General features: G+C 41.3%; 1 protein-coding gene across 2 annotated transcripts in view; it reads right to left on the reverse strand.

Moving 5' to 3' along the window:
- Positions 1 to 261: 261 nt before the first annotated feature.
- Positions 262 to 24,817, reverse strand: part of CAMKK1 (calcium/calmodulin dependent protein kinase kinase 1) — a 229,875-nt gene continuing 205,319 nt past the window's right edge. For both annotated transcript variants that reach the window (XM_033922566.1, XM_033922567.1), the window contains exons 15-16: positions 15,436 to 15,539; positions 262 to 2,602 (exon numbers count right to left, since the gene is read on the reverse strand). In XM_033922566.1, coding sequence (XP_033778457.1) covers positions 2,530 to 2,602; positions 15,436 to 15,539 — 177 coding nt within the window. In that variant the 3' untranslated portion in view covers positions 262 to 2,529. The remainder of the gene's footprint in view (positions 2,603 to 15,435; positions 15,540 to 24,817) is intronic.

Below are 24,817 nucleotides of genomic sequence, written 5' to 3' on the forward strand. Positions count from 1 at the left end.
TCCACAGTAACTGTAATTTTAAATCTTCCCATGCAGGCCTGCCCTGGAAGTCTTCATTCTTCAGTGACACTGTGCGGTGGCTGCCCGAAGATTTAAAACTGCAGCGGCCGGGAGTAGAGCCATAACCAACTCTTCTGACCGCCAATTATGGGGGGAGGCCATGGCCCCTGTGGCCTCCCCTGTTCCAATGCCTTTGGCAGAAAGAGAGATCCTACTGAGGAATTAACAATGCTTAAATAACTGCACCAATGGCAGGATGCTTTAATGATTTTATTGTCAGTTTTCTTTCCGTTTTATAGTAGAAAAGCATGCAAAAAATAGCATCTTTATTAATGGTACATATTTACAGGGTAACAGCCACGTTCTGTTACTGAAGATATGCATCATGCTTGAGTTCTAGGAGGATAACTGTACATTTGCTACATTTCAATACTAAAGGAGCAACAGACATTAGCATACAAAGCAGGTACATATCGGCAAAGTCAGAGCGTAATGGGGTAACATTGTATCCTGGCTCATTCTATTCATAGTATCTACAGAGGAACTCTACAAGGCTGAGGAATGCTTTCCACAGAGGACAGTGCAACTTGAAGAGAACCCTACTCAAGAGATTTGCAAAGGGACTTTGAGAGGATCTCTAATATCTGGATAAAATAGAGCAATACGACTGTTCACGCCTGGGTAATGCCACCCTGTGCAATTGAAGCTGTGTGCATCTTCACAGAGAACTACAAGTCCTGAAAGCCAAAAGGTTTTCTTTTGACAATAAAATAATGATTATATTTTTTTTCCCCCTGACAGTTTGGATTAAGTCCCCCCAGTGGTGTAGTAAGGGGGGTGACATGTCAAATGAGCGCAGGGCAATTGCGCTCCGACAAATGCATCCCAACAATTGCGCACAGGGACAATACGCCCTGACAATTGTGCGCATGGACAATTGCGGCGGTGGATACATCTTTTTTGAGGGGGGTGGGGGACCCCCCTCTACACTTTAAATATTCACTTGTGTTAGGGTAAGGTTTATATCATGATTATGGGAACCACTGGCCTGGGCGCTTTCCACCCTCGTTACACCAGCGAGTCGTCCCCCCCATCCTTGATTCATGGCGCCTGATTTACTAAGGGATGGAAACAGCTTGGTATGTCTAGGCCAGTGTTTCTGAACCAGGCCTTAGGTTTTAGGTTACTCACAATGTATAAGTATGAGACAGATTTGCATAAAGTGGAGTGCATGCAAATTTTTCTCGTAAGTTTTTTTGTTTGTTTTTTTTAAATTATGGATAGCCTAAAAACCAGACTGACTTGGCGTGTCCTGAGGTGAGAAATAGGGAATATAAGAGGAGACAGAGAAGGAAGAGAGAGATGGAAAAGGCAAGAGGAGATGGGAAAGAAAGAGGAAAGCCGTGTGTGACAGCTGGGGAGAAGGGATATGTATGAGGAGAGGAGCAAGGAATGTGTACGAGACAGCAGGAGTGGAGGAAGAAGAGATTGCAGTTCTGGTCAAAAGAAACACGTTTATATGCTATTGGAGTATACTGGCTTCAGTAAAAGGGGGGGGCGGTTTGCACTGGACGCCATGTTGGAGGGGGCACCGGCACCCCTCCTCCTCTTTGCCTCATCTCACTCTTCCCTCCCCACGTGCGCTCCCTCCTTCCCTCCCCCCGTACCTCTAATTATTCATTGCCATGAGCAACAACGTGATCCTCGCAACCACGTCAACTCTCCCGCTGATGTCACTTTTGGGTGCTGTGCATAGGAAGTGACATCAGAGGAAGAGCCACCAGGGTCGCCAGGAGCATGTTGGCATTGTTACTCCTGACAGTAAACAACTAGAGGTATGGGGAAGGGAAGGGGGGCACAAGCACTGCAGGAAGGGGGAATCAGGGAAGGAGCAGGGGTGGGGGGCGGAGATGAGGGCGGGGGAGGAGTTCCTTCGCCCCCGGGTGCCTCTCACCCTTGCTATGCCACCGACTAGCTTCCATAGTTCTAACAATTATAGTAAAAACTGCAAAAATATTAAACAATGTCCCTAAAAATTATCTAAATAATGTCCCTAAAAATTACTTAAATAATGTCCCTAAAAATCATCCCACACAAGTGTATCTAAACAACTTGATGCCAGTTTTAGTAGTCTGTTTTGGGAACCAGCAGTTAATGACAATTTCTCTACAAAGATTTTGGTTCATCGAATATAAATAAAATACATTAATTGGTCATCTCATTCTCAAAACACATTGCGTGTATGACGCACATCTGAGCACAAACGAGGTGAGGTACGCTGGGGCACATAGACAGACAGACATTTTGAAAAGACAGCCAAGGCGGCGGCATCCCTTGAACAACTGTAAACTTTCACAGAGCCTGGAGAAAAAATCCATAGCTTGTTTTGAATTTTTCTTTTACACTTTTTAAAGGTCGCAAGCTTTGGTTCATGATGGTCATGTGTGCGTGTGTTTGATACATGCAAGTCTATGTAACACATCGTTAGTAGCAGCAGGTGAACCGAGGTTGGTCAGGATATGTTTATGCTCAGGAAACAGCCTCATCTTCTTTCACGTTGGGTAGCTCTGTATCCTTCACGCCATCTCCACTGACTTGTTTTCTACAGGAAACACATGAAGAGGAACAAAGCATGTTACAAAGCATGTCTTTGCCTGCGCACACCCTACTACAATAGAATATCAGTTAAACCATCTGTCGGTTGACTGGAACTCTCACCCAACCAGCAAAAAAAATTGTCGGTGGGGGAAAAAATAGAACCCCAAAGCATGAGCAGCAGCAGCGGTCCTGAGCTGCAAACCAGCCTCCCTCCCTCAAGTCCTGAAGAACTAGAAGCAGCGGCAGTCCTGAGTCACCAACCCCACCTCCCATCTTGAGCTGCAAATCCGCCCTCCCTAAAACTCCAAGCCCTGAAAGCAGCTGAGACACGAACCCCCCTCCTTCCTTCCTCCCTCTGTTGAGCCCCGAAGTGGAAGAAGCAGGCAGCGGTCCTGAGCCATGAACCCCCTCGCTTGCTCCCTCACTTCTTTACCCAAAGCGCAGCTGGTCAGCAGGAGGCAGTCTCAAAAGAGGCTGCTTGTGGCCAGCGCCGGCAAGGCCTTTCCTCTGACACATCAGAGGAAAGGCCCTGCCAGGGCTGGCTATAAACAGCCTGTTTGAGGCTACCTCCTGCACTTGTTGTAAGGGAGGAAGGTAGCAAGGGAGTTTGATGCCCCTGTATAAGACTTTGGTGAGACCTCATTTAGAATATTGTGTACAATTCTGGAGGCCGCACCTTCAAAAAGATATAAAATGGATGTGGTCTTCGTGATAATGTGTATGGGGACAGAGTTAAAGATCTCAATAGGTATACTTTGGAGGAAAGGCGGGAGAGGGGAGATATGATAGAGACGTTTAAATACCTATGTAATGTAAATGCGCATGAGTCGAGTCTCTTTCATTTGAAAGGAAACTGCAATGAGAGGGCGTAGGATGAAGTTAAGAGGTGATAGGCTCCAGAGTAATCTAAGGAAATACTTTTACAGAAAGGGTGGTAGATGCATGGAACAGTCTTCCCAGAAGAGGTAGTCGAGACAGAGACTGTGTCTAAATTCAAAGGGCCTGGGCTAGGCATGTGGGATCTCTCTGAGAAAGAAAGAGATAATGGTTACTGCGGATGGGCAGACTAGATGGGCCATTTGGCCTTTATCTGCCATCATGTTTCTATGTTTGCAGCTCAGGGGGGAGGAAGAAGGGCTCAATCAACTGGGAAAACAGTTATCCAGCATCCAATCCCTGTGGGTAATGGATAACTGAGATTCTACTGTATACAAAGAGAATAGTATTATAACAGGCCACCTACAAGTTGGTTCCTATTTTATAAAGCCGTACGAGCAGGTATGTGCCTTTATAAAATACTAGGAATAAACTTCCCAATTCTATAAACTTCCATGCTCAATTTTACACTTACCCCCAAATTCTGTATATGATGCCTAAGGTTGTACGCCCACATTGGCGCATGTAGCTGATGTGCATGCACAACTTAATTAAATGGCTTAATCGGCAGAAGTTACTCACATAACTTAGTAACTAAGTGTTATGCGCCATATCCAGTGTGCAAATCTGAAAGGGGGTGTAGCCAAGAGACAAATCGTGGGTGTTCCTAAAAGTTATGCACCGATCATATAACTTAGGCACAGGCAAACCCCACCTCTCTTGCTGCCACCCGTCATATCCTCAACCTATCCATTTCCACTGCATCTGCTCCCAATGTCTTCAAGTATGCAGAGGTCAAGTCGCTTCTCAAAAAACCTTCACTGGACCCCCCACAAGCCCCTCCAATTGTTGTCCTGTCTCTCTTCTGTTCCTATCCAAGCTACTCGAGTGTGCTGTTTTCCGTCACTGCCTTGACCTCCTTTCATCTCAGCAGACTTTTGATCCTCTACAATCTGGCTCTCGTCCCCTACACTCCGTAGAAACTGACCTTATCAAAATCTGCAGTGACCTGTTCTGGGCCAGATTTAAGGGCCTTTACTCTATCCTCATCCTTCTTGACCTGTCTGCGGCCTTTGATACTGTTAATCACTGCTTTATCCTTGATATGCTGTCCTCGTTTGGATTCCACAAATCTGACCTCTCCTGGTTTGCCTCCTACCTCTCCCATTGCATCTTTAGTGTATGTGCTGGTGGATCCTTCTCCACTGCTGTCCTGCTAGTGGTTGACAAACCCCACGGTTCTCTCTTCAGACCTCTTCTTTTCCCTCTCTACACCTCTTCCGTCGGTGTCCTGATCTCTTCCCATGACTTCCAGTATCATCTATATGCGGCTTTCCCGCAGAGGAGAGAATCCTGCATTCACCGTGGGCCTCATCTGGGGCAGCCTCCTTGGAGCGGCTGGGGCACGGGCAGTGTGTCTGGGAGGGAATGCATGGATGGGAGAACATCGCAGGGGAGGAGACATAGGCATCCTGGGACTGTCGGCCAAGTCTCTTCCCTGAAGAAGCCCTTTCTGGAAACGTCAATCGCTCCTCCTACACTTACTTGCTCCACTTCATCACTGACGCTGAAACCGTGGGTTGAAGACAAAGTTTTATTTTATTTTTCTTTCCAGCTTATGATTTATCTTTAATCTTATCTATTGTTTTGCCTTTTGTCTTTGTTTTGTTCTATTTCTATCATTTAAATTTCTCCAGAATTCTACTGTTCAACGGCTCCCCCTTCTGCTTCTATTCCTTTCTCTCCTCTCTTCTACCTTCCAAAGTATTTAGATCAATGCTGTCTAGTTAAAATGTTTATTTTATTCTTATTTTTCCTCTAACTCTACTTTTCACTTCTCTATTACCCTCCAGGTACTTTAGTTAGATTGTGAGCCTTCGGGACAGTAAGGGAATTTTTCAAGTACCTTTCTTATTTCTAATCTTAATGTATATTTTCTGTAAACCGCTTAGAACCTAACGGATGTAGCGGTATAGAAGAAATAAATTACATTACATGGACCATTTGGCCTTCATCTGCCATCATGTTTCTAGGTTTCTATAACCATAAAGCTCTATGACATCACAATGCAGGCAAAGAGCCTTAGCCAATGGGAAGAAGATATGCAAATGTTAAGAGCCTTAGCCAATAGGGAGAGGAGGAGATAGTGGATGCTGCAGAATTCTACTGTTCAACGGCTCCCCCTTCTGCTTCTATTCCTTTCTCTCCTCTCTTCTACCTTCCAAAGTATTTAGATCAATGCTGTCTTGTTAAAATGTTTATTTTATTCTTATTTTTCCTCTAACTCTACTTTTTACTTCTCTATTACCCTCCAGGTACTTTAGTTAGATTGTGAGCCTTCGGGACAGTAAGGGAATTTTTCAAGTACCTTTCTTATTTCTAATCTTAATGTATATTTTCTGTAAACCGCTTAGAACCTAACGGATGTAGCGGTATAGAAGAAATAAATTACATTACATGGACCATTTGGCCTTCATCTGCCATCATGTTTCTAGGTTTCTATAACCATAAAGCTCTATGACATCACAATGCAGGCAAAGAGCCTTAGCCAATGGGAAGAAGATATGCAAATGTTAAGAGCCTTAGCCAATAGGGAGAGGAGGAGATAGTGGATGCTGCAGAATTCTACTGTTCAACGGATCCCCCTTCTGCTTCTATTCCTTTCTCTCCTCTCTTCTACCTTCCAAAGTATTTAGATCAATGCTGTCTTGTTAAAATGTTTATTTTATTTTTATTTTTCCTCTAACTCTACTTTTCACTTCTCTATTACCCTCCAGGTACTTTAGTTAGATTGTGAGCCTTCGGGACAGTAAGGGAATTTTTCAAGTACCTTTCTTATTTCTAATCTTAATGTATATTTTCTGTAAACCGCTTAGAACCTAACGGATGTAGCGGTATAGAAGAAATAAATTACATTACATGGACCATTTGGCCTTCATCTGCCATCATGTTTCTAGGTTTCTATAACCATAAAGCTCTATGACATCACAATGCAGGCAAAGAGCCTTAGCCAATGGGAAGAAGATATGCAAATGTTAAGAGCCTTAGCCAATAGGGAGAGGAGGAGATAGTGGATGCTGCAGAATTCTACTGTTCAACGGCTCCCCCTTCTGCTTCTATTCCTTTCTCTCCTCTCTTCTACCTTCCAAAGTATTTAGATCAATGCTGTCTTGTTAAAATGTTTATTTTATTTTTATTTTTCCTCTAACTCTACTTTTCACTTCTCTATTACCCTCCAGGTACTTTAGTTAGATTGTGAGCCTTCGGGACAGTAAGGGAATTTTTCAAGTACCTTTCTTATTTCTAATCTTAATGTATATTTTCTGTAAACCGCTTAGAACCTAACGGATGTAGCGGTATAGAAGAAATAAATTACATTACATGGACCATTTGGCCTTCATCTGCCATCATGTTTCTAGGTTTCTATAACCATAAAGCTCTATGACATCACAATGCAGGCAAAGAGCCTTAGCCAATGGGAAGAAGATATGCAAATGTTAAGAGCCTTAGCCAATAGGGAGAGGAGGAGATAGTGGATGCTGCAGAATTCTACTGTTCAACGGCTCCCCCTTCTGCTTCTATTCCTTTCTCTCCTCTCTTCTACCTTCCAAAGTATTTAGATCAATGCTGTCTTGTTAAAATGTTTATTTTATTTTTATTTTTCCTCTAACTCTACTTTTCACTTCTCTATTACCCTCCAGGTACTTTAGTTAGATTGTGAGCCTTCGGGACAGTAAGGGAATTTTTCAAGTACCTTTCTTATTTCTAATCTTAATGTATATTTTCTGTAAACCGCTTAGAACCTAACGGATGTAGCGGTATAGAAGAAATAAATTACATTACATGGACCATTTGGCCTTCATCTGCCATCATGTTTCTAGGTTTCTATAACCATAAAGCTCTATGACATCACAATGCAGGCAAAGAGCCTTAGCCAATGGGAAGAAGATATGCAAATGTTAAGAGCCTTAGCCAATAGGGAGAGGAGGAGATAGTGGATGCTGCAGAATTCTACTGTTCAACGGCTCCCCCTTCTGCTTCTATTCCTTTCTCTCCTCTCTTCTACCTTCCAAAGTATTTAGATCAATGCTGTCTTGTTAAAATGTTTATTTTATTTTTATTTTTCCTCTAACTCTACTTTTCACTTCTCTATTACCCTCCAGGTACTTTAGTTAGATTGTGAGCCTTCGGGACAGTAAGGGAATTTTTCAAGTACCTTTCTTATTTCTAATCTTAATGTATATTTTCTGTAAACCGCTTAGAACCTAACGGATGTAGCGGTATATAAGAAATAAATTACATTACATGGACCATTTGGCCTTCATCTGCCATCATGTTTCTAGGTTTCTATAACCATAAAGCTCTATGACATCACAATGCAGGCAAAGAGCCTTAGCCAATGGGAAGAAGATATGCAAATGTTAAGAGCCTTAGCCAATAGGGAGAGGAGGAGATAGTGGATGCTGCAGAATTCTACTGTTCAACGGATCCCCCTTCTGCTTCTATTCCTTTCTCTCCTCTCTTCTACCTTCCAAAGTATTTAGATCAATGCTGTCTTGTTAAAATGTTTATTTTATTTTTATTTTTCCTCTAACTCTACTTTTCACTTCTCTATTACCCTCCAGGTACTTTAGTTAGATTGTGAGCCTTCGGGACAGTAAGGGAATTTTTCAAGTACCTTTCTTATTTCTAATCTTAATGTATATTTTCTGTAAACCGCTTAGAACCTAACGGATGTAGCGGTATAGAAGAAATAAATTACATTACATGGACCATTTGGCCTTCATCTGCCATCATGTTTCTAGGTTTCTATAACCATAAAGCTCTATGACATCACAATGCAGGCAAAGAGCCTTAGCCAATGGGAAGAAGATATGCAAATGTTAAGAGCCTTAGCCAATAGGGAGAGGAGGAGATAGTGGATGCTGCAGAATTCTACTGTTCAACGGCTCCCCCTTCTGCTTCTATTCCTTTCTCTCCTCTCTTCTACCTTCCAAAGTATTTAGATCAATGCTGTCTTGTTAAAATGTTTATTTTATTTTTATTTTTCCTCTAACTCTACTTTTCACTTCTCTATTACCCTCCAGGTACTTTAGTTAGATTGTGAGCCTTCGGGACAGTAAGGGAATTTTTCAAGTACCTTTCTTATTTCTAATCTTAATGTATATTTTCTGTAAACCGCTTAGAACCTAACGGATGTAGCGGTATAGAAGAAATAAATTACATTACATGGACCATTTGGCCTTCATCTGCCATCATGTTTCTAGGTTTCTATAACCATAAAGCTCTATGACATCACAATGCAGGCAAAGAGCCTTAGCCAATGGGAAGAAGATATGCAAATGTTAAGAGCCTTAGCCAATAGGGAGAGGAGGAGATAGTGGATGCTGCAGAATTCTACTGTTCAACGGCTCCCCCTTCTGCTTCTATTCCTTTCTCTCCTCTCTTCTACCTTCCAAAGTATTTAGATCAATGCTGTCTTGTTAAAATGTTTATTTTATTTTTATTTTTCCTCTAACTCTACTTTTCACTTCTCTATTACCCTCCAGGTACTTTAGTTAGATTGTGAGCCTTCAGGACAGTAAGGGAATTTTTCAAGTACCTTTCTTATTTCTAATCTTAATGTATATTTTCTGTAAACCGCTTAGAACCTAACGGATGTAGCGGTATAGAAGAAATAAATTACATTACATGGACCATTTGGCCTTCATCTGCCATCATGTTTCTAGGTTTCTATAACCATAAAGCTCTATGACATCACAATGCAGGCAAAGAGCCTTAGCCAATGGGAAGAAGATATGCAAATGTTAAGAGCCTTAGCCAATAGGGAGAGGAGGAGATAGTGGATGCTGCAGAATTCTACTGTTCAACGGCTCCCCCTTCTGCTTCTATTCCTTTCTCTCCTCTCTTCTACCTTCCAAAGTATTTAGATCAATGCTGTCTTGTTAAAATGTTTATTTTATTTTTATTTTTCCTCTAACTCTACTTTTCACTTCTCTATTACCCTCCAGGTACTTTAGTTAGATTGTGAGCCTTCGGGACAGTAAGGGAATTTTTCAAGTACCTTTCTTATTTCTAATCTTAATGTATATTTTCTGTAAACCGCTTAGAACCTAACGGATGTAGCGGTATAGAAGAAATAAATTACATTACATTACATGATTCCCAGAACTACCTCTCTAAACCTAATTTTCACCTAAAATCCAAGAAAAAGTCTCAGTCTGTTTGGCTTATGTTGCTGCCTGGATGTCCTGCTGTCACCTGAAACTAAACATGTCCAAGACTGAGCTGCTCCTCTTTCCTCCTAAATCCTCAGCTCCTCTCCCTCCATTCTCTGTCTCTGTAAATAATACTGTTATTACTCCTGTCTCCTCTGCTTGTAACCTTGGAGTAGTCTTCAATTCTGACCTCTCGTTTTCTACGCACATCTAACAGACTGCTAAAGTCTGTTGTTTCTGTCTCTACAACATTACCAAAATTTACCCCTTCCTCTTAAAGCACACTACCTGGACCCTTGTCCACACTCTTTTAACCTCTCGCTTAGACTACTGCAATTTACTTTTAACAGGTTTTTAAGTTTATTATTAATTTGATATACCGCCTTATCAGTTTATTCAAGGTGGTTATACATTAAAAATTAGGGTAATACAAAGAATACATCATAATAACATAATTAACATAAATGAACAGAAAATAATACACACCACTGGACAAACGGTACAAATGGAAAAGGGGGAAGAACTACAATAAAGTTGAAGAAAAGGAAAGATACAAGGAAAAGAACAAGAGGGCGGCGTGGCTCACTGTAGAGGTTAAGGAAGCGATCAGAAACAAAAAAATCCTTATTTAAGGAATGGAAATAATCAAAAACAGACAAAAACTGGAATAAGCACAAATATCATCAACGCAGGTGCCATAAGGCGGTAAAGGGGGCCAAAAGAGACTACGAGGAAAAAATAGCCAAGGAGGCGAAAAACTTCAAGCCGTTCTTTCGATATATTAAAGGGAAACGACCTGCGAAGGAAGTGGTGGGACGTTGGATGACCAAGGAACAAAGGGAGCGCTAAAGGAGGACAAAGCAATTGCAGACTGAACACGTTTCTGCGTCTGTATTTACCGAAGAGGATATACACAGCATACCGGAACCCACCAGGCTATATGCTGGAAGTGAAAACTGGAAACTGACAGGGTTAATGGAATGCAACTGGGTTTGCATCTCTACAGTTACCCCTCTCCACTGGTCAGACACAGTGCTAAAGGTGGCCTCTCTCTAGGACCAGTGGACCCTTTCCTGGTTCCACTGGTCCTAGAGAGAGGTCACTTTCATAGAAAGTTGCATCAGAGAGGTGTGATGTGGCAGAAAAAAAGACTCCACTGGTTGGCTCGAGAGAGGCTGACCACAAGAAGCCTGGAGGGGGGGGGGGGGGAGAGTTGAAGAGACCTGGACTGGGGGGGGGAAGCAGAAGAGAAGAGGAGGTATAGCTGCAGGCAACCCCTACCATTTACCAGCCTTGGGCATTTTGCCAGGCTCACTCAATGGTAGCTATGCCCCAGCTTTTAGATTTTGGTAGGCTTACTTTATACAGCATAAACATTTCATAAGTGTAGGTGCCAGCTTTGTGGGTGCTTGAACACTTCTGATATTGAACAGAATCTTCACTGGACCCAGTGAGTTAAGTTTAGCATGCTTGATAAATTTTGAAATGTAATTTCCTTGGTTCATAGATTGTTTTTTTTGGGGTGGGGGAGGAACTATTTCTTCCTACTGTTTTTACTTTTTCCTCAGTTAGAACCAAGGCTGGGATATACACCAAGAACCTTCATTAACAATTACTTAGGGATTTCTCCTTGTTTTACGATCTTTTTCCAAATGATTTTACCAGTCCTTGTAATGACAGCTGATGGCCAGAATCTTGCAATCATGGCCACTAGGTGGCACTATTAATCAATGAACACAACTCCTTTCCCACTTGTCCTGGGGCTGTGAATGTTGATTCCACAACATCCTTAGCCTTCACCTAACTGGGCAGCAGAAGATCTGATCCAGGAATTAAATTCATGTCTCTCAACACTGCAGATTCTATCAGTCTCAGTCAGCCTTTCTGCTACCCATTCTCAAAATGATCTTAAAATCATACGAAAATGTTAGCACAATCCATGACATAAACACATTCGAGGAATGGGCCGCGAAATGGCAAATGAGGTAACAAAAATCATATGCACAAATACAGGATGTCTGGTGCTATACTCGGAGAGAGCCCCCAGGAAAGAGACTTGGGAGTACTTGTAGACAAGTCAATGAAACTGTCCGCGCAATGTGTGGCGGCAGCGAAAAGGGCAAACAGAATGCTAGGAATGATTAAGAAGGGGATCACAAACAAATCTGAGAAAGTTATCATGCTGCTGTACCGGGTCATGGTACGCCCTCACCTGGAATACTGTGTTCAACATTGGTCACCGTACATGAAAAAGGACATAGTACTACTCGAAAGGGTCCAGAGAAGAATGACAAAAATGGTTAAGGGACTGAAGGGACAATGAGAGGCTAGAGAAACTGGGCCTCTTCTCCCTTGAAAAGAGGAGACTGAGAGGGGACATGATCGAAACATTCAAGATATTGAAGTACATAAGAACATAAGAACATAAGAACTGCCTTCTCCGGATCAGACCTTCGGTCCATCAAGTCCGGCGATCCGCACACGCGGAGGCCCTGCCAGGTGTACACCTGGCTTAATTTATAGTCCACTAATAATTTGTTTAGGGCACAAACGTGAGACTAATAGTAAATATATTGCAAATACGTTTTATCATATACAGTTATAAGCAGGGATTCATCCAGACCAAAAATACAAAGATATAGCTGACAAACTGAAAATCAAAAAGATGAAAAAGATGAAAAGGAGAAAAATAAACCTCAATTGAGGGCGGTTGGGACTACACAAGTACCCAATCATCCACTCATCATCACGGGTCTATAAAAAACTCCAAAACATGTATAAATAATCAATTCTCACGTCTTTCATTCATACAAAATCTTCTTTTTGTTATTTTTCACAGTCTTTTTTTATGTGATTTCAATATAAATGTCAAGCAGTAAAAGGCCCGAATCCCAAACTTAACCACATTACTTGGCGAGGACTACAGCTGAATATCAAAAATATAAGCAGTGTTTAGAGATATGAAGCATATATCTGGAATCGTGAAAAAATACACTCATCTGAAATCGAGGGTTTTCACCAAAGGCTTCCAACTCAAGATCCCTGACAGAAAAGACTTTCTGTTTCGCCCGGCAAGGGCTACTTCAGGGGAAGAATGCCAACTCGAATATCTCTCTGCTTCTAATTATTTTGCTGGAAGTAAAGCCGACTCCTCTCAGCAAAATAATTAGAAGCAGAGAGATATTCGAGTTGGCATTCTTCCCCTGAAGTAGCCCTTGCCGGGCGAAACAGAAAGTCTTTTCTGTCAGGGATCTTGAGTTGGAAGCCTTTGGTGAAAACCCTCGATTTCAGATGAGTGTATTTTTTCACGATTCCAGATATATGCTTCATATCTCTAAACACTGCTTATATTTTTGATATTCAGCTGTAGTCCTCGCCAAGTAATGTGGTTAAGTTTGGGATTCGGGCCTTTTACTGCTTGACATTTATATTGAAATCACATAAAAAAAGACTGTGAAAAATAACAAAAAGAAGATTTTGTATGAATGAAAGACGTGAGAATTGATTATTTATACATGTTTTGGAGTTTTTTATAGACCCGTGATGATGAGTGGATGATTGGGTACTTGTGTAGTCCCAACCGCCCTCAATTGAGGTTTATTTTTCTCCTTTTCATCTTTTTCATCTTTTTGATTTTCAGTTTGTCAGCTATATCTTTGTATTTTTGGTCTGGATGAATCCCTGCTTATAACTGTATATGATAAAACGTATTTGCAATATATTTACTATTAATTTATAGTCCACCATATCCTTATATGCCTCTCTTAAGGAGATATGCATCTAGTTTGCTCTTGAAGCCTAGGACGGTCGATTCCGTCATAATCTCTTCTGGGAGGGCATTCCAGGTGTCAACCACTCTCTGAGTGAAGCAGAACTTCCTGACATTAGTCCTGAACCTGTCCCCCCTTAGCTTCATTACATGTCCTCTAGTCCGTGTCAAATTGGACAATGTAAATAATCTTCTCTGCTCTATTTTGTCGATTCCTTTCAGTATTTTGAAGGTCTCGATCATATCCCCACGCAGTCTCCTTTTCTCAAGGGAGAACAATCCTAGTGTTATAAGTCTGTCCTCGTATTCCAGTTTCTCCATACCCTTCACCAGTTTTGTTGCTCGTCTCTGCACCCTCTCCAGCAGTTTTATATCCTTCTTTAGGTAGGGAGACCAATGTTGGACGCAGTGAATTGACTTAGTAGAGACAGAGAGATTGTTCACCCTCTCCAAGGTGGAGAGAATGAGAGGGCACTCTCTAAAGTTATAAGGAGATAGATTCCGTACAAATGTAAGGAAGTTCTTCTTCACCCAGAGAGTGGTAGAAATCTGGAACGCTCTTGCAGAGGCTGTTATAGGGGAAAGCACCCTTCAGGGATTCAAGAAAAGGTTAGATAAGTTCCTGCTGGACTAGAACATACACAGGTAAGGCTAGACTCAAATAGGGCACTGGTCTTTGACCTAAGGGCCACTGCGTGAGCGGACTAATGGGCACGATGGACCACTGGTCTGACCCAGCAGCGGCAAATCTTATGTTCTTATGAAAAAAAAAAGAATTGCATTTTTTGGGAGAGAAACATGGTAAAATTTGGTTTAGACCTTTCAAATATTTGAGACATTAGCTAGAAGAGGCTTTGCAGGGTAGTACTGATGTCTTATGACTCATTTGTTAGAATAAATACTGCCAGTCCAAACCTTGCATCTCAGTTAGGAATGCAGTTTTTAAAATGCTTTCGTCAAACACTCCACATGGCCAACACATAAAGAGAGATGACAACTATCCGGTGTCTTGATGTGATCTGGGAATGCTGAGATGCTGGTCAGTGCCGTGCCAGCAAGTGACAGAAGACAACAAAATGTAACAGGATGAAAGAAACTGAGGGGAAAAAGGGAAAATGCTTTGGTGCTGTTTTAATAAATGTTTGTGGACTCTGAAGCTAAGTTGTACTTTTCTCAAGGCAGTTTATGAACATATATCTGCCTAAAAACATGAAAATGAGGACTGCAGGGTACTGGCAGCAGAAACGGCGGAGCTCTGAGTCTTTTTAATCAACAATACTGAAAGCACTTTCAGCAGATTCCTTGCTGCTAAAAATAATGTTGGCATTATACCACACTATGCTTATGTCAGCCAGGAGATTTTTCTACTTTGGGAGCTGGTAGTGGCAGGACTGATGTTCAGGCTGAATTGATGTCTAAAACCTTCACCAAAGCTCTCAAATGAAATCTTTCAGTTCTGAGGAGAGAAAGTTAATTTTTCACTCCCTTTCCTTGTTTGGAACTATCTTAGTCTTTAGCACACCAATGACCTCAGTTTCTTACAGATTTTTAAAAAGAGTAAAACAGGGCTTCTGAGCCCGTGTAAAATGACACAGTGACTTTGGGTCTGATATTAAAATCTATTTAAGAAAAGAACAAACATTGCAGACCGAAGGTCCATCAAGCTCAGTGTCATGTTTCCAACAGTGGCTAATCCAAGTAAAATAGTTTTTATACCGCTTATCTGATAAATAAACAGTGGATGTTCCAAGTCCATCTTAATAATGCTTATGAACTTTTCTGAAAAAAATGCTGAAGGTAAATTATGACATAAAATGAATTATTTTGCAAATTGATATTTGATCACTATTAGACACTAGCTAAATGTATTCATATAACAGACTGGAAGTGAAAATGGCTACATTAAATTTTCTCTTTTATATATAATGAAGGGGAAGAATGTAAAGAACAAAAACTTTGAATTACTCAACCTACATTAATAAGTTTCCTGGAGCAGACATGGATCTCTCTTCCCTTCTGGTCTGACACTCAAAGGGGTTTCCAAAAGATCGCTTCCGGAGCATTGCTTTCACTAGAATCTGTGAGGTGAAAAAACAGAGAGATAAAGAAAGACATTTAGTCTGAACTGTTATTAATCAAGTTTTACCAAATGCCTCAGAAATAGTAAATTTTAATTTTGTTTCCCTTTCAGTTAATTTAAGTAGTATAACACAGCAGCTGCTCTATTTTAGACAAATGTCTGCAACAGGCAGAATTTGCATGAGTAGAATATGGATCAGTTTATTATTTTAATTAAACATTTAGGCCCTGATTCTATAAAACAGGTGCTAATTATAGAATCACACTTAGCATGCTTAGGTGGTGCTCAGCATTAGAGAATGACACGTTGACAAAATTCATCACCGTTCCCGTCCCCGCGGATAACCGTGGGAAATAATCCCATGTCATTTTCTAGTGTCTATTTCAACCTCGGTCCTTCTACACCAGCATTCTTCAAAGCAAAGCTTGCGGGTCAGTGGTTGTGGCCATTCATACTCTGATTCTTATGGGAACCAAGGATAATGAAGCCATTGTGACATCACTGATGTGATTGGCTCTTAGGCACTGGTGGAATGAGGCATTATGACATCACAATATCTGCTCTGGATACCAGAGACTGCCATTCTGTAGTGTCTATCTCAACCTCAGTCCTTCTACACCAGCATTCTTCAAAGCAAAGCTTGCGGGTCAGTGGTTGTGGCCATTCATACTCTGATTCTTCCCTCTCTCCTTAAAGAATGACATGAAGATGGTTTCCCGCGGTTATCCGCGGGGACGGGAACGGTGATGAATTTTGTCACCGTGTCATTCTCTACTCAGCATCTTAACATTTAGGCGTCCCCAATTTATACCAGGGTGTTCTTCACTTAAAGTTAGGCCCTGATATTGGAGCCTAATAGCACCTAATTTACAAACTGGAACACTTGACCTAACCACACCCACTTTTAGTGCTAACATTACGGTACATTTAGAGACTGCAAAACCTTCAAGATCGATGCGGTTTACATAAGCAAGAGGCCGTACAAAACATTGAATTCCAGAATTTGCGACTTAGGGCTCCTTTTACTAAGGTGCGCTAGCGTTTTTAGCGCATGCAGGATTTTAGCGCACACTAAACCCGCGCTATGCTTCTAGAACTAACGCCAGCTCAATGCTGGCGTTAAGGTCTAGCGCGCGCAGCAATTTAGCGTGCGCTGTTCCGCGCATTAAGGCCCTAATGCACCTTTGTAAAAGCAGCCCTTAATCATTAATTTCCCAAAAATCTTACAAACAAAGATGTTTTCAATAGTTTTCACAAATGCAGATAGGAGCCTGAGGTAGCAAACAAGATACGTAACTTGAAATCCTGACTGGCTGGCCTAGAATGCAATCGTTCGATGTAAAAATTTCTTGCTTGCTTTATATAGAATCATGTTTTTCAAGTTAGGCCTAACTTTCAATTAAGTCCAATTAAAGCCAATTGTGAGGTGTTGAGTGCCAATATTGGCACCAATTAAACCTATTGATCAAAGCGAGTTACATTCAGGTAGTATTCCTTGTCCATGGAGGGCTCACAATCTAAGGGAGTCCTTTTAAAAATGCATGCTAATGAATTAGCGTGTATTAAGTGTCATGCAGTCCATAGGTTCAAGGGGTGTTAAATAGTTTATCTACCTGAGTATGAAAGAAAGTAGCAGGCGTGTTGAAACAAGTATGTGCATGTTATGACATGTTTCGAGGTTACTCGTGTACAGTTGCAGCTCAATGTGAGTGTAACATTCTAAGAGACAGGATGTCAGGAGAGTCCTCGTTAGAATCAAGAAAAAAACTGCTAGATTTAGAGCACCGTTCAGTGATAAAATTTCTCACAAAAGGGAAAAAAAAGCCAAAGGAGATCTATGAATGCATGACTGCAGTTTATGGTGAGTCTGCCCCATCATCCTACAAAGTAAAAATTTTGGAGCATGTAGTTTAAGTGGGGTAGAGAGTCCATTTGAGATGACCCTCCTATACTGGATAGCCTGTGGAAGCAACTTCTACAGGAATGTGCAAGAAAGTCGAGAACTTAATTTTGTCAGATGGACGATTTAAGGTTTCCCGAATAGCTGAAGAAATGGGCATCTCGGTAGGTACAGTTTGGAAAATAATTCATGAAAAGTTGGGCATGTCCAAGGTTAGTGCAAGATGGGTTCCAAGAATGCTGACGTCATATCAGAAGGCCATAAGGCTCCAGTGCTGTCAGGAGAACTTAGAGATGCTCCGTGAAGACCAAGTAAAATTTTTTTCATCGTTTGGCGACTGGAGATGAGACTTGACTCTGTCACAGAAATGCCAAGTCTAAAAAGGATTCAATGCAGTGGAAGCACAAGTCATCCCCCACCACAAAAATGTTCAGGACAGAAAAATCTGCAGGCAAAGTCATGGCAACTGTCTTCTGGGATGATGAAGGACTTTTGCTTCTGGAGTTCATGCCACACAAGACAACCATAAGAAGGGAGAGTTACGCCAATACAATGATCACTTTGTAGGAGTCAATCAAGGAGAAAAGACAAGGAAAACTCGCAGCAGGCATGCTGCTTCTTCACCACAATGTGCTAGAGCACATGTCACGACAATAACAAGCTGCCATCTGAGAATGTGAGTTTCAGCAGCTGAACCATGCACCCTATAGTCCTGACCTGGGTTCCTCAGATTATTTCCTGTTCTGAGTTTGAAGAAATCTCTCAGTGGACAGCGTTTTTCAAGTGATAAGACATTAAGGAAGCTGTGATGTCTTGGTTTGAATACTTTTCAAAGGGGTTAAAGTTATTACAGGAAATGTGGATGAAGTGTATGAAGCTATCAGGGGACTAAGTTGAAAAATAAAACAAAAATTTTTTGAAAATTCTTTTCTTTCCTACTTTGGTAGATAAATTATTGAACACCCCTCCTATATAATCAACACCATGGCATTTCGAGAGTGCTAAATCCTTTAGTGTATCTTAGTTGAAGAACCCCTACATTTATATCTGAGGCAACAGATATAACAGACGTTATAAGATCACAGGTAGCTTTGTAATTAACTGTGTTTATATTTTGCTGTTCAGGTCAGTCTTCAAACACCCTGATAAGATTGGGTGTGGCATTTAAATCTATTCTACTCGTATATATTCAGTGCTGCTGTCCAGATAGCAGGTGGTGCTGAAAATGAATGCACAGTTGGGTCTGATACTGGCTGTATAGACCACGGGTGCCCACACTTTTTGGGCTTGCGAGCTACTTTTAAAATGACAAAGTCAAAATGATCTACTAACAATAAATTTTTTTTAAAAACTCAAAGCACAATAGATAAATATACCTCCTCTCTTTTTACTAAACCTCGATAGCAGTTTTTAGCACAGGGAGCTGTGCTAAATGTTCCCTGCCCTCCCCCAAGCCACTAGGTTTGCCACTGCTGCCATCGGGAAACAGGCCCCCAAGCCACCGCCGCCCCAAGCTCTCACTGCAGAAGCATCAAGCTGACCAGCATTCCGCTCCCTGACGTCAATTCTGACGTCGGAGAGGAAGTTCCAGGCCAGCCAGGCAGCAATTGGCTGGCCTGAAACTTCCTCTCCGACGTCAGAATTGACGTCGGGGAGAGGAACGCTAGTCGCTCCGACGCTTCTGCAGGGAGAACTTGGGGCGGCAGTGGGGGACGTCAGGGAGAGGAAGGCTGATCGGCCCGGTAGATTGGGACGGCAACACGAATCTATCACGGAGCCTGGGATGGGCTCCGTGATCGACTCGTGTTGCCTTCCAGATTTACCGGTCAATCACAATCGACGTATTGGGCACCCCTGGTATAGACAGTGGCAATATACTTTAAGGTTTATAACAGGGAAGCCTTTTTTGCTGATTTAAATTAACCTGCATTGCTGTGCAGATAGTGGCTGAATATTGCCAACTATTTGTACCATTTGACAGTATGCCCACACTCCACCCTGGCACTCTGGATAGTTCCAGAACAGCCTATAAGAATTTTCAACAGTATTAACTGGATAGTGCTGCTGAAAATTGGGAAGACAAGGCAAATCTTATGGCACACAATTCGAAAGGGCCATGAGAGGGACATGGACAGGTGAGAGGCATTCACAAAAGATGTATGCACTACTATAGAATTTGGGGGATCTGCATCCAACTTATGCGCCAAAATTTACACCATGCTTCATTTATTTAGTTATTCAATTTTCTATACCGTTATCCCAGGTACTTAAGCATTTTTCCCTCTGTCCCAGTGGGTTCACAATCTATCTAATGTACCTGGGGCAATGGGGGGATTAAGTGATTTACCCAGGGTCACAAGGAGCAGCGTGGATTTGAACACAAAACCTCAGGGTGTTAAGGCTATAGCTTTAACCACTGCGCCACACTTGTGCCCAAAATTGGGTGTGGATCCTGGTGCTCCATATTGTTCTATAAATGGTGACAAACTCAGAGCACCATTTCTAGAACAGCGCTCAGCAAGCATTTTTTTCCACTGCCTAAATCTGGGTACCATCGAGTCCTAAATGCTTACTTTAATATTTTCATTCTTTAATGCATTTTCATACACTGATCCCTAAACTTTTTTCAACAAGAGTGATAAAGCACAGAACTATGATTTTTTTTTGTACCTATTCAGAAAATTAACATAAAATACATTAAAGATTAACAAGGGGAGAGATAGCCAGCGATCGCCTGCAGTTGGCGGTGAAATCAGAAATTCAATGCTGGTGAAATATCTGGTGACTGGAACTGAATTTTGGGTTATTTTTAGCTCGCCAAGACATAACTAGTTAAGCCGATATTCAACAGCTGGACGGCTAAGTCCTAGCAGCCAAAGATGGTCCTACTTTTTAGGTGGGCCTATTGGGCCACTGAACTTAAATGACCAGCCACTGAATATTGGTGGTGACCTGCTGAATATCGATAAATTCTTTATAATGTCACTGGGGTACTAATAGTTAAATATTAGTGGAAGTCAGAAAAATATTAGAGTTCAAATAAAAGAACTGTCTTCTCATTCAAATTGGTAACCAAACTTCAGGATTGCAACCGTCACGTTTGAAAGTCACTCAGAGGTATAGAGTTCTTCAAGAAGAGAGTTGCGCCCTCTAGTGATGAACCAAAGTATATTTTTCAGTCGTTGCAACTTTATTAGTTCTGGTTACGCTCCAAGTTTGATTACAAAAGTAAATAAATAAATGAATGTCTTTACAGTCTTTCAAACACTTGTATGAAAATACTTTATTTTTTCTTATCTTTACAAATCTTTTCAAATGAACATCGCTCTGTGAGAAAATTTAGAGCAGTTTGATAATTCAGTTTATAACAGGTTCGGGGTCTCTTTCAAACGTGACGGTTGCAATCCTGAAGTTTGGTTACCAATTTGAATGAGAAGACAGTTCTTTTATTTGAACTTGAATATCGATAAATAGCTTGGTGAGTGCTATTTGGCCGGCCAAAAGTCATTCTTGTTCGACCACATAGCGCTGATATCAGGCAGAATGTTTCTCAGCATGTTTGGACATTTTTATTAAAATCCTTAGGCAGTTTTTACAATCAACATATAAAGTATTTAAAAACAATACATCACATATTGAATAAAAGCTGTCTCACCGCCTACCCTACTGCCCATTCTTATTTTACTCACATAAACGCATCAACAAACAACTGTGTCTTCAAAAGTTTTTTTTAAAGATAGCTCTAATCTTACATAAACACAGCTGACCTGGCAATGCATTCCACAATTTCACCCCTGCTACTGCCGCTAGCTGAATATTGACTGGATAACCTATCTGTTTAAACATTATGGCCCTGATTCTATAAAAGACACCTAGATCAGCGCGCCCAGTTAATCTAGGTGACTAACTTAATTTTTTAATTGGTTCAATCGGCACAGCACCATTAAAAAAAAAAAAAATTAAAAAATTAATTTTCAGGTAGGCGCCTAACTCGGTAGGCACAATGTAGGCAACTTCACCGAGGTGCCTACCTGAAAAATAGGCATAGTTAGGGGTGGAGTTTGGGCATGGACTGAGATAGGCACTGGTATTTTAGGCCAAGAAAACCCAGTGCCTAAGTTTTTGACGCCTACCAGCGCCTAACTCGAGTTAAGCACTGCTAGGCGTGATTCTATAAACTTTGAATAAAACGCGACAGGTGCCATTTCCCTAGGCGTCTACCGATTTAGGTGCCATTTATAGAGTCAGGCCCTTAGGATAAATGTTAGACAGACTATTTATACATCACCACTTAAGATCTTTTGAGTTGTTTTTTTTTGTATTTAGCCTACACCTTGCAATATTAATTCAAAGGTGAGTTACATTCAAATAATGCAGATATTTCCCCATCTGCGAAGGGCCTACCTCAGACAATAGAGGGTTAAGCGACTTGCCCACGGTCAAAAGACTGTGAGCAGGATTTGAACCCTGGCTTTCCTGGTTCTTATACATTCAGTAGCTAAATATTGCAACTTAATGTATAAGATTTCCTGCCCATCCTTGCTTTGTGCAACACCATGCTCCTTTTTCAAACATATTATTTTGGCTTTATTTTGACTAAATTAGTCAGGATCAATATTTAATGTGATTTAACTGGCCAAAAATGACTCTTGGCTAGGTAAAACACCTATTCGAGGATAACTGGTTAGCGCCACTAAAAGTAACCGGTTAGCATGGACTGATAATCAGCATTTAACTAGCCAGGTTACTGCATAAATAGGACTGCAAAAAAGTCAATCTCATCTTAATGCAGTAACCCATAGCTGGTTATGTGCTGAATATCACACTTAGGGCCCCTTTTATTAAGCTGCGCTAGAGGGTTTTTAGCGTGAGCTGGCGCAGTAAATGCTCCGACGCTCGTGGAATTCCTAGGAGTGCTGGAGCACTCACCTTGCTGGCCCCACCCTATAAACCTCTAACACAGCTTGATTAGAAGGGGGAGGTGGGTTAACTGGCTTTGTATTAGTTGGCTCTAGAAACCTGGAAATTCAATGCCAGTGCCCAGACATGGCCCAGCATTGATTTTCTGGGTTTAACTAAACTAAACTAAACTAAACCTTGGGTTTATATACCGCACCATCTCCACGAATGCGGAGCTCAGCACGGTTTACAGGAAGAAAGATGAGAGAGGAACTACAGTGGAGAGATTAAAGAGTTAGGTGTAAAGGGGGAAGGTGAGAGGCCTAAGAGGGGGGAAGTGTTACAGTTTTGAGAATAGCCAGGTTTTTAGGTGTTTGCGGAAGAGTTGGAGGGAGCTTGAGGTTCGGAGAGGGGAGGTGAGGTTATTCCAGATCTCAGTGATTCTAAAGGGGAGGGATGACCCAAGTTTGCCTACATGGGAAATACCTTTTATGGAAGGGAAGGATAGTTTAAAAATTTGGGAGGATCTGGAGGAAGTAGGGGTTGGGGAGTTCCAGGATAGAGGGATAACGGCAGGAAGGATGCCCTGGCAGCAGTCAGCAAAATGCAAAATGTCACCGGCTGAGTATCAGGCTCCTAATTGTGTGTTCAACATTTTTAGACTTTTTTTTTTTTTTTAACAAAAGCACTTTAATAGCCAGTACCACTGATTACTCAAGTACTTTTAAACATTGACCACATAAGGTTTTAAGATAGCAAAGGTCCTTTCTGCACTCACATCACTGTGACCACATCTGAAAAAAGGGACCTCTGCACATTTCAAAGACTAAGCAAAACTCTTTAATTATGTTTCTGTGCTTCTAATAATTGGGCGTCACAACCTGTGAAATATTTAGTTATCATGAAAAGTTTAGATTCATGAGCTTCCTGGCCTGGCATCCTTGAGAAATTCCCAGATATGTTAGGAACCCCCTTGTACCCCCCTGTTCGGTAATGGCTTTCATTCATTCCATGCTCATGAAAAAGCTTTAGATGACTTAGGCCTGTAAGTACTAGAGACAAACATGAGTGTGCCATCAACCAAGGAGTGTCGATGATTTCTGCGTCGAGTTTATAGAAGTCATACAGCCTCTGCATGATATGCCTAAGTCTTTATTTATTTGACTTTTGACATTTATCTGAGAATACTAATTCACGTGGTTAAAACCAGCAGTGTAAGATAATACCCTAATCCAGGATTTATCAAATATGTTTTTTAACATTACCCAAACACATCATTATGACTAAAACGACCCCCTTAGGATGTGTTTTTAAAGCCCTTTGCTGAAAGAAAAAGCTGATTTCAAAACATATGTACAAAGTTAAATGTTTCATGCAGCTTCTCTCAGCTTTCCTTTTCCAAAACCTTTTGCCTAATGGAACAGAAATAAAGGAAACATTGATCTAAGTGCATGATCTCACTAACACTTCCTAAAGCTGAAAAAACAGAAGACAAAGGTACTCTGGTTTGGCAACCACACCTCACTACCACACTCTGAGCTCATCCTAACCTCAGGTGAGAAGTTAATAATAAGCAAGTCATCAAAAGTACGTGGAGTAATCCTCAACTCAGACCTTACCATGAGAGAACAGATCACCTAACTGGTCAAAAAATTCTTCTTCAGAATAAGACGACTGAGGACAATAAGATCATCCTTGAGCCCAACCAACTTTAGGATAGTGGCTCAGGCAGTCTTCCTTCCATATCTAGACTACTGCAACTCCCTATACTGCAGCATTGCTATGAAAGATCTTAAGAGATTACAATAACTTCAAAACACAGCGGCAAGGCTGATCCTGCGCAAGACCAAGTTTAAGAGGGCAAGCCCGCTACTTATGGAACTATAATGGTTACCTGTCAAGAGCAGAGTCCAATTCTCTACTCAGGAAATGCAGAGCCTCAAATGAAGCAAAGCAGTAGGACCAGATTGCTTCTCTGATGAATTTTATAATCTTATTGAAAGTAACTCGACACCTCTCTGTCTCCTACCTAACAAAGACATTGGCTTTCTTTCCCATTACAAAGGAATTGAAACTGCTTTGTCACCTGTCTCCTACTTAACTGTATATTATGTGTCTTGGTATTATCTAATCTAAAATTTATGAGTCGCTCTATCCCTGACTAGGTTCAAGGCGATGTACAGATCAAGAAGAGTACAATATGCATTGACGAATGCAGTAGTTAAATGGACAGTATAATAAGAGGGAAAGAAATATAAGGAAGAGAGGCTGTTAAAGGGAGATATGAAGAGGTGGAGTTATGACGTTTATTGATGTATTAGATCCCTAGTGTGTGTCAAGTTAGGATAAAACTTGTATTGGATAAACTTGCACTGTAAGGATAGCTATGGCAAATTGTAACCTGTAAACTGTATATCATGTATTTTTAACCTGTAACCCATTTTGAGCTCTTTGGGGAGAACGGTAGCGAAAACGAA

This window comes from Geotrypetes seraphini, chromosome 15 (assembly GCF_902459505.1).
Source record: "Geotrypetes seraphini chromosome 15, aGeoSer1.1, whole genome shotgun sequence".
NCBI classification, from domain to species: domain Eukaryota; kingdom Metazoa; phylum Chordata; class Amphibia; order Gymnophiona; family Dermophiidae; genus Geotrypetes; species Geotrypetes seraphini.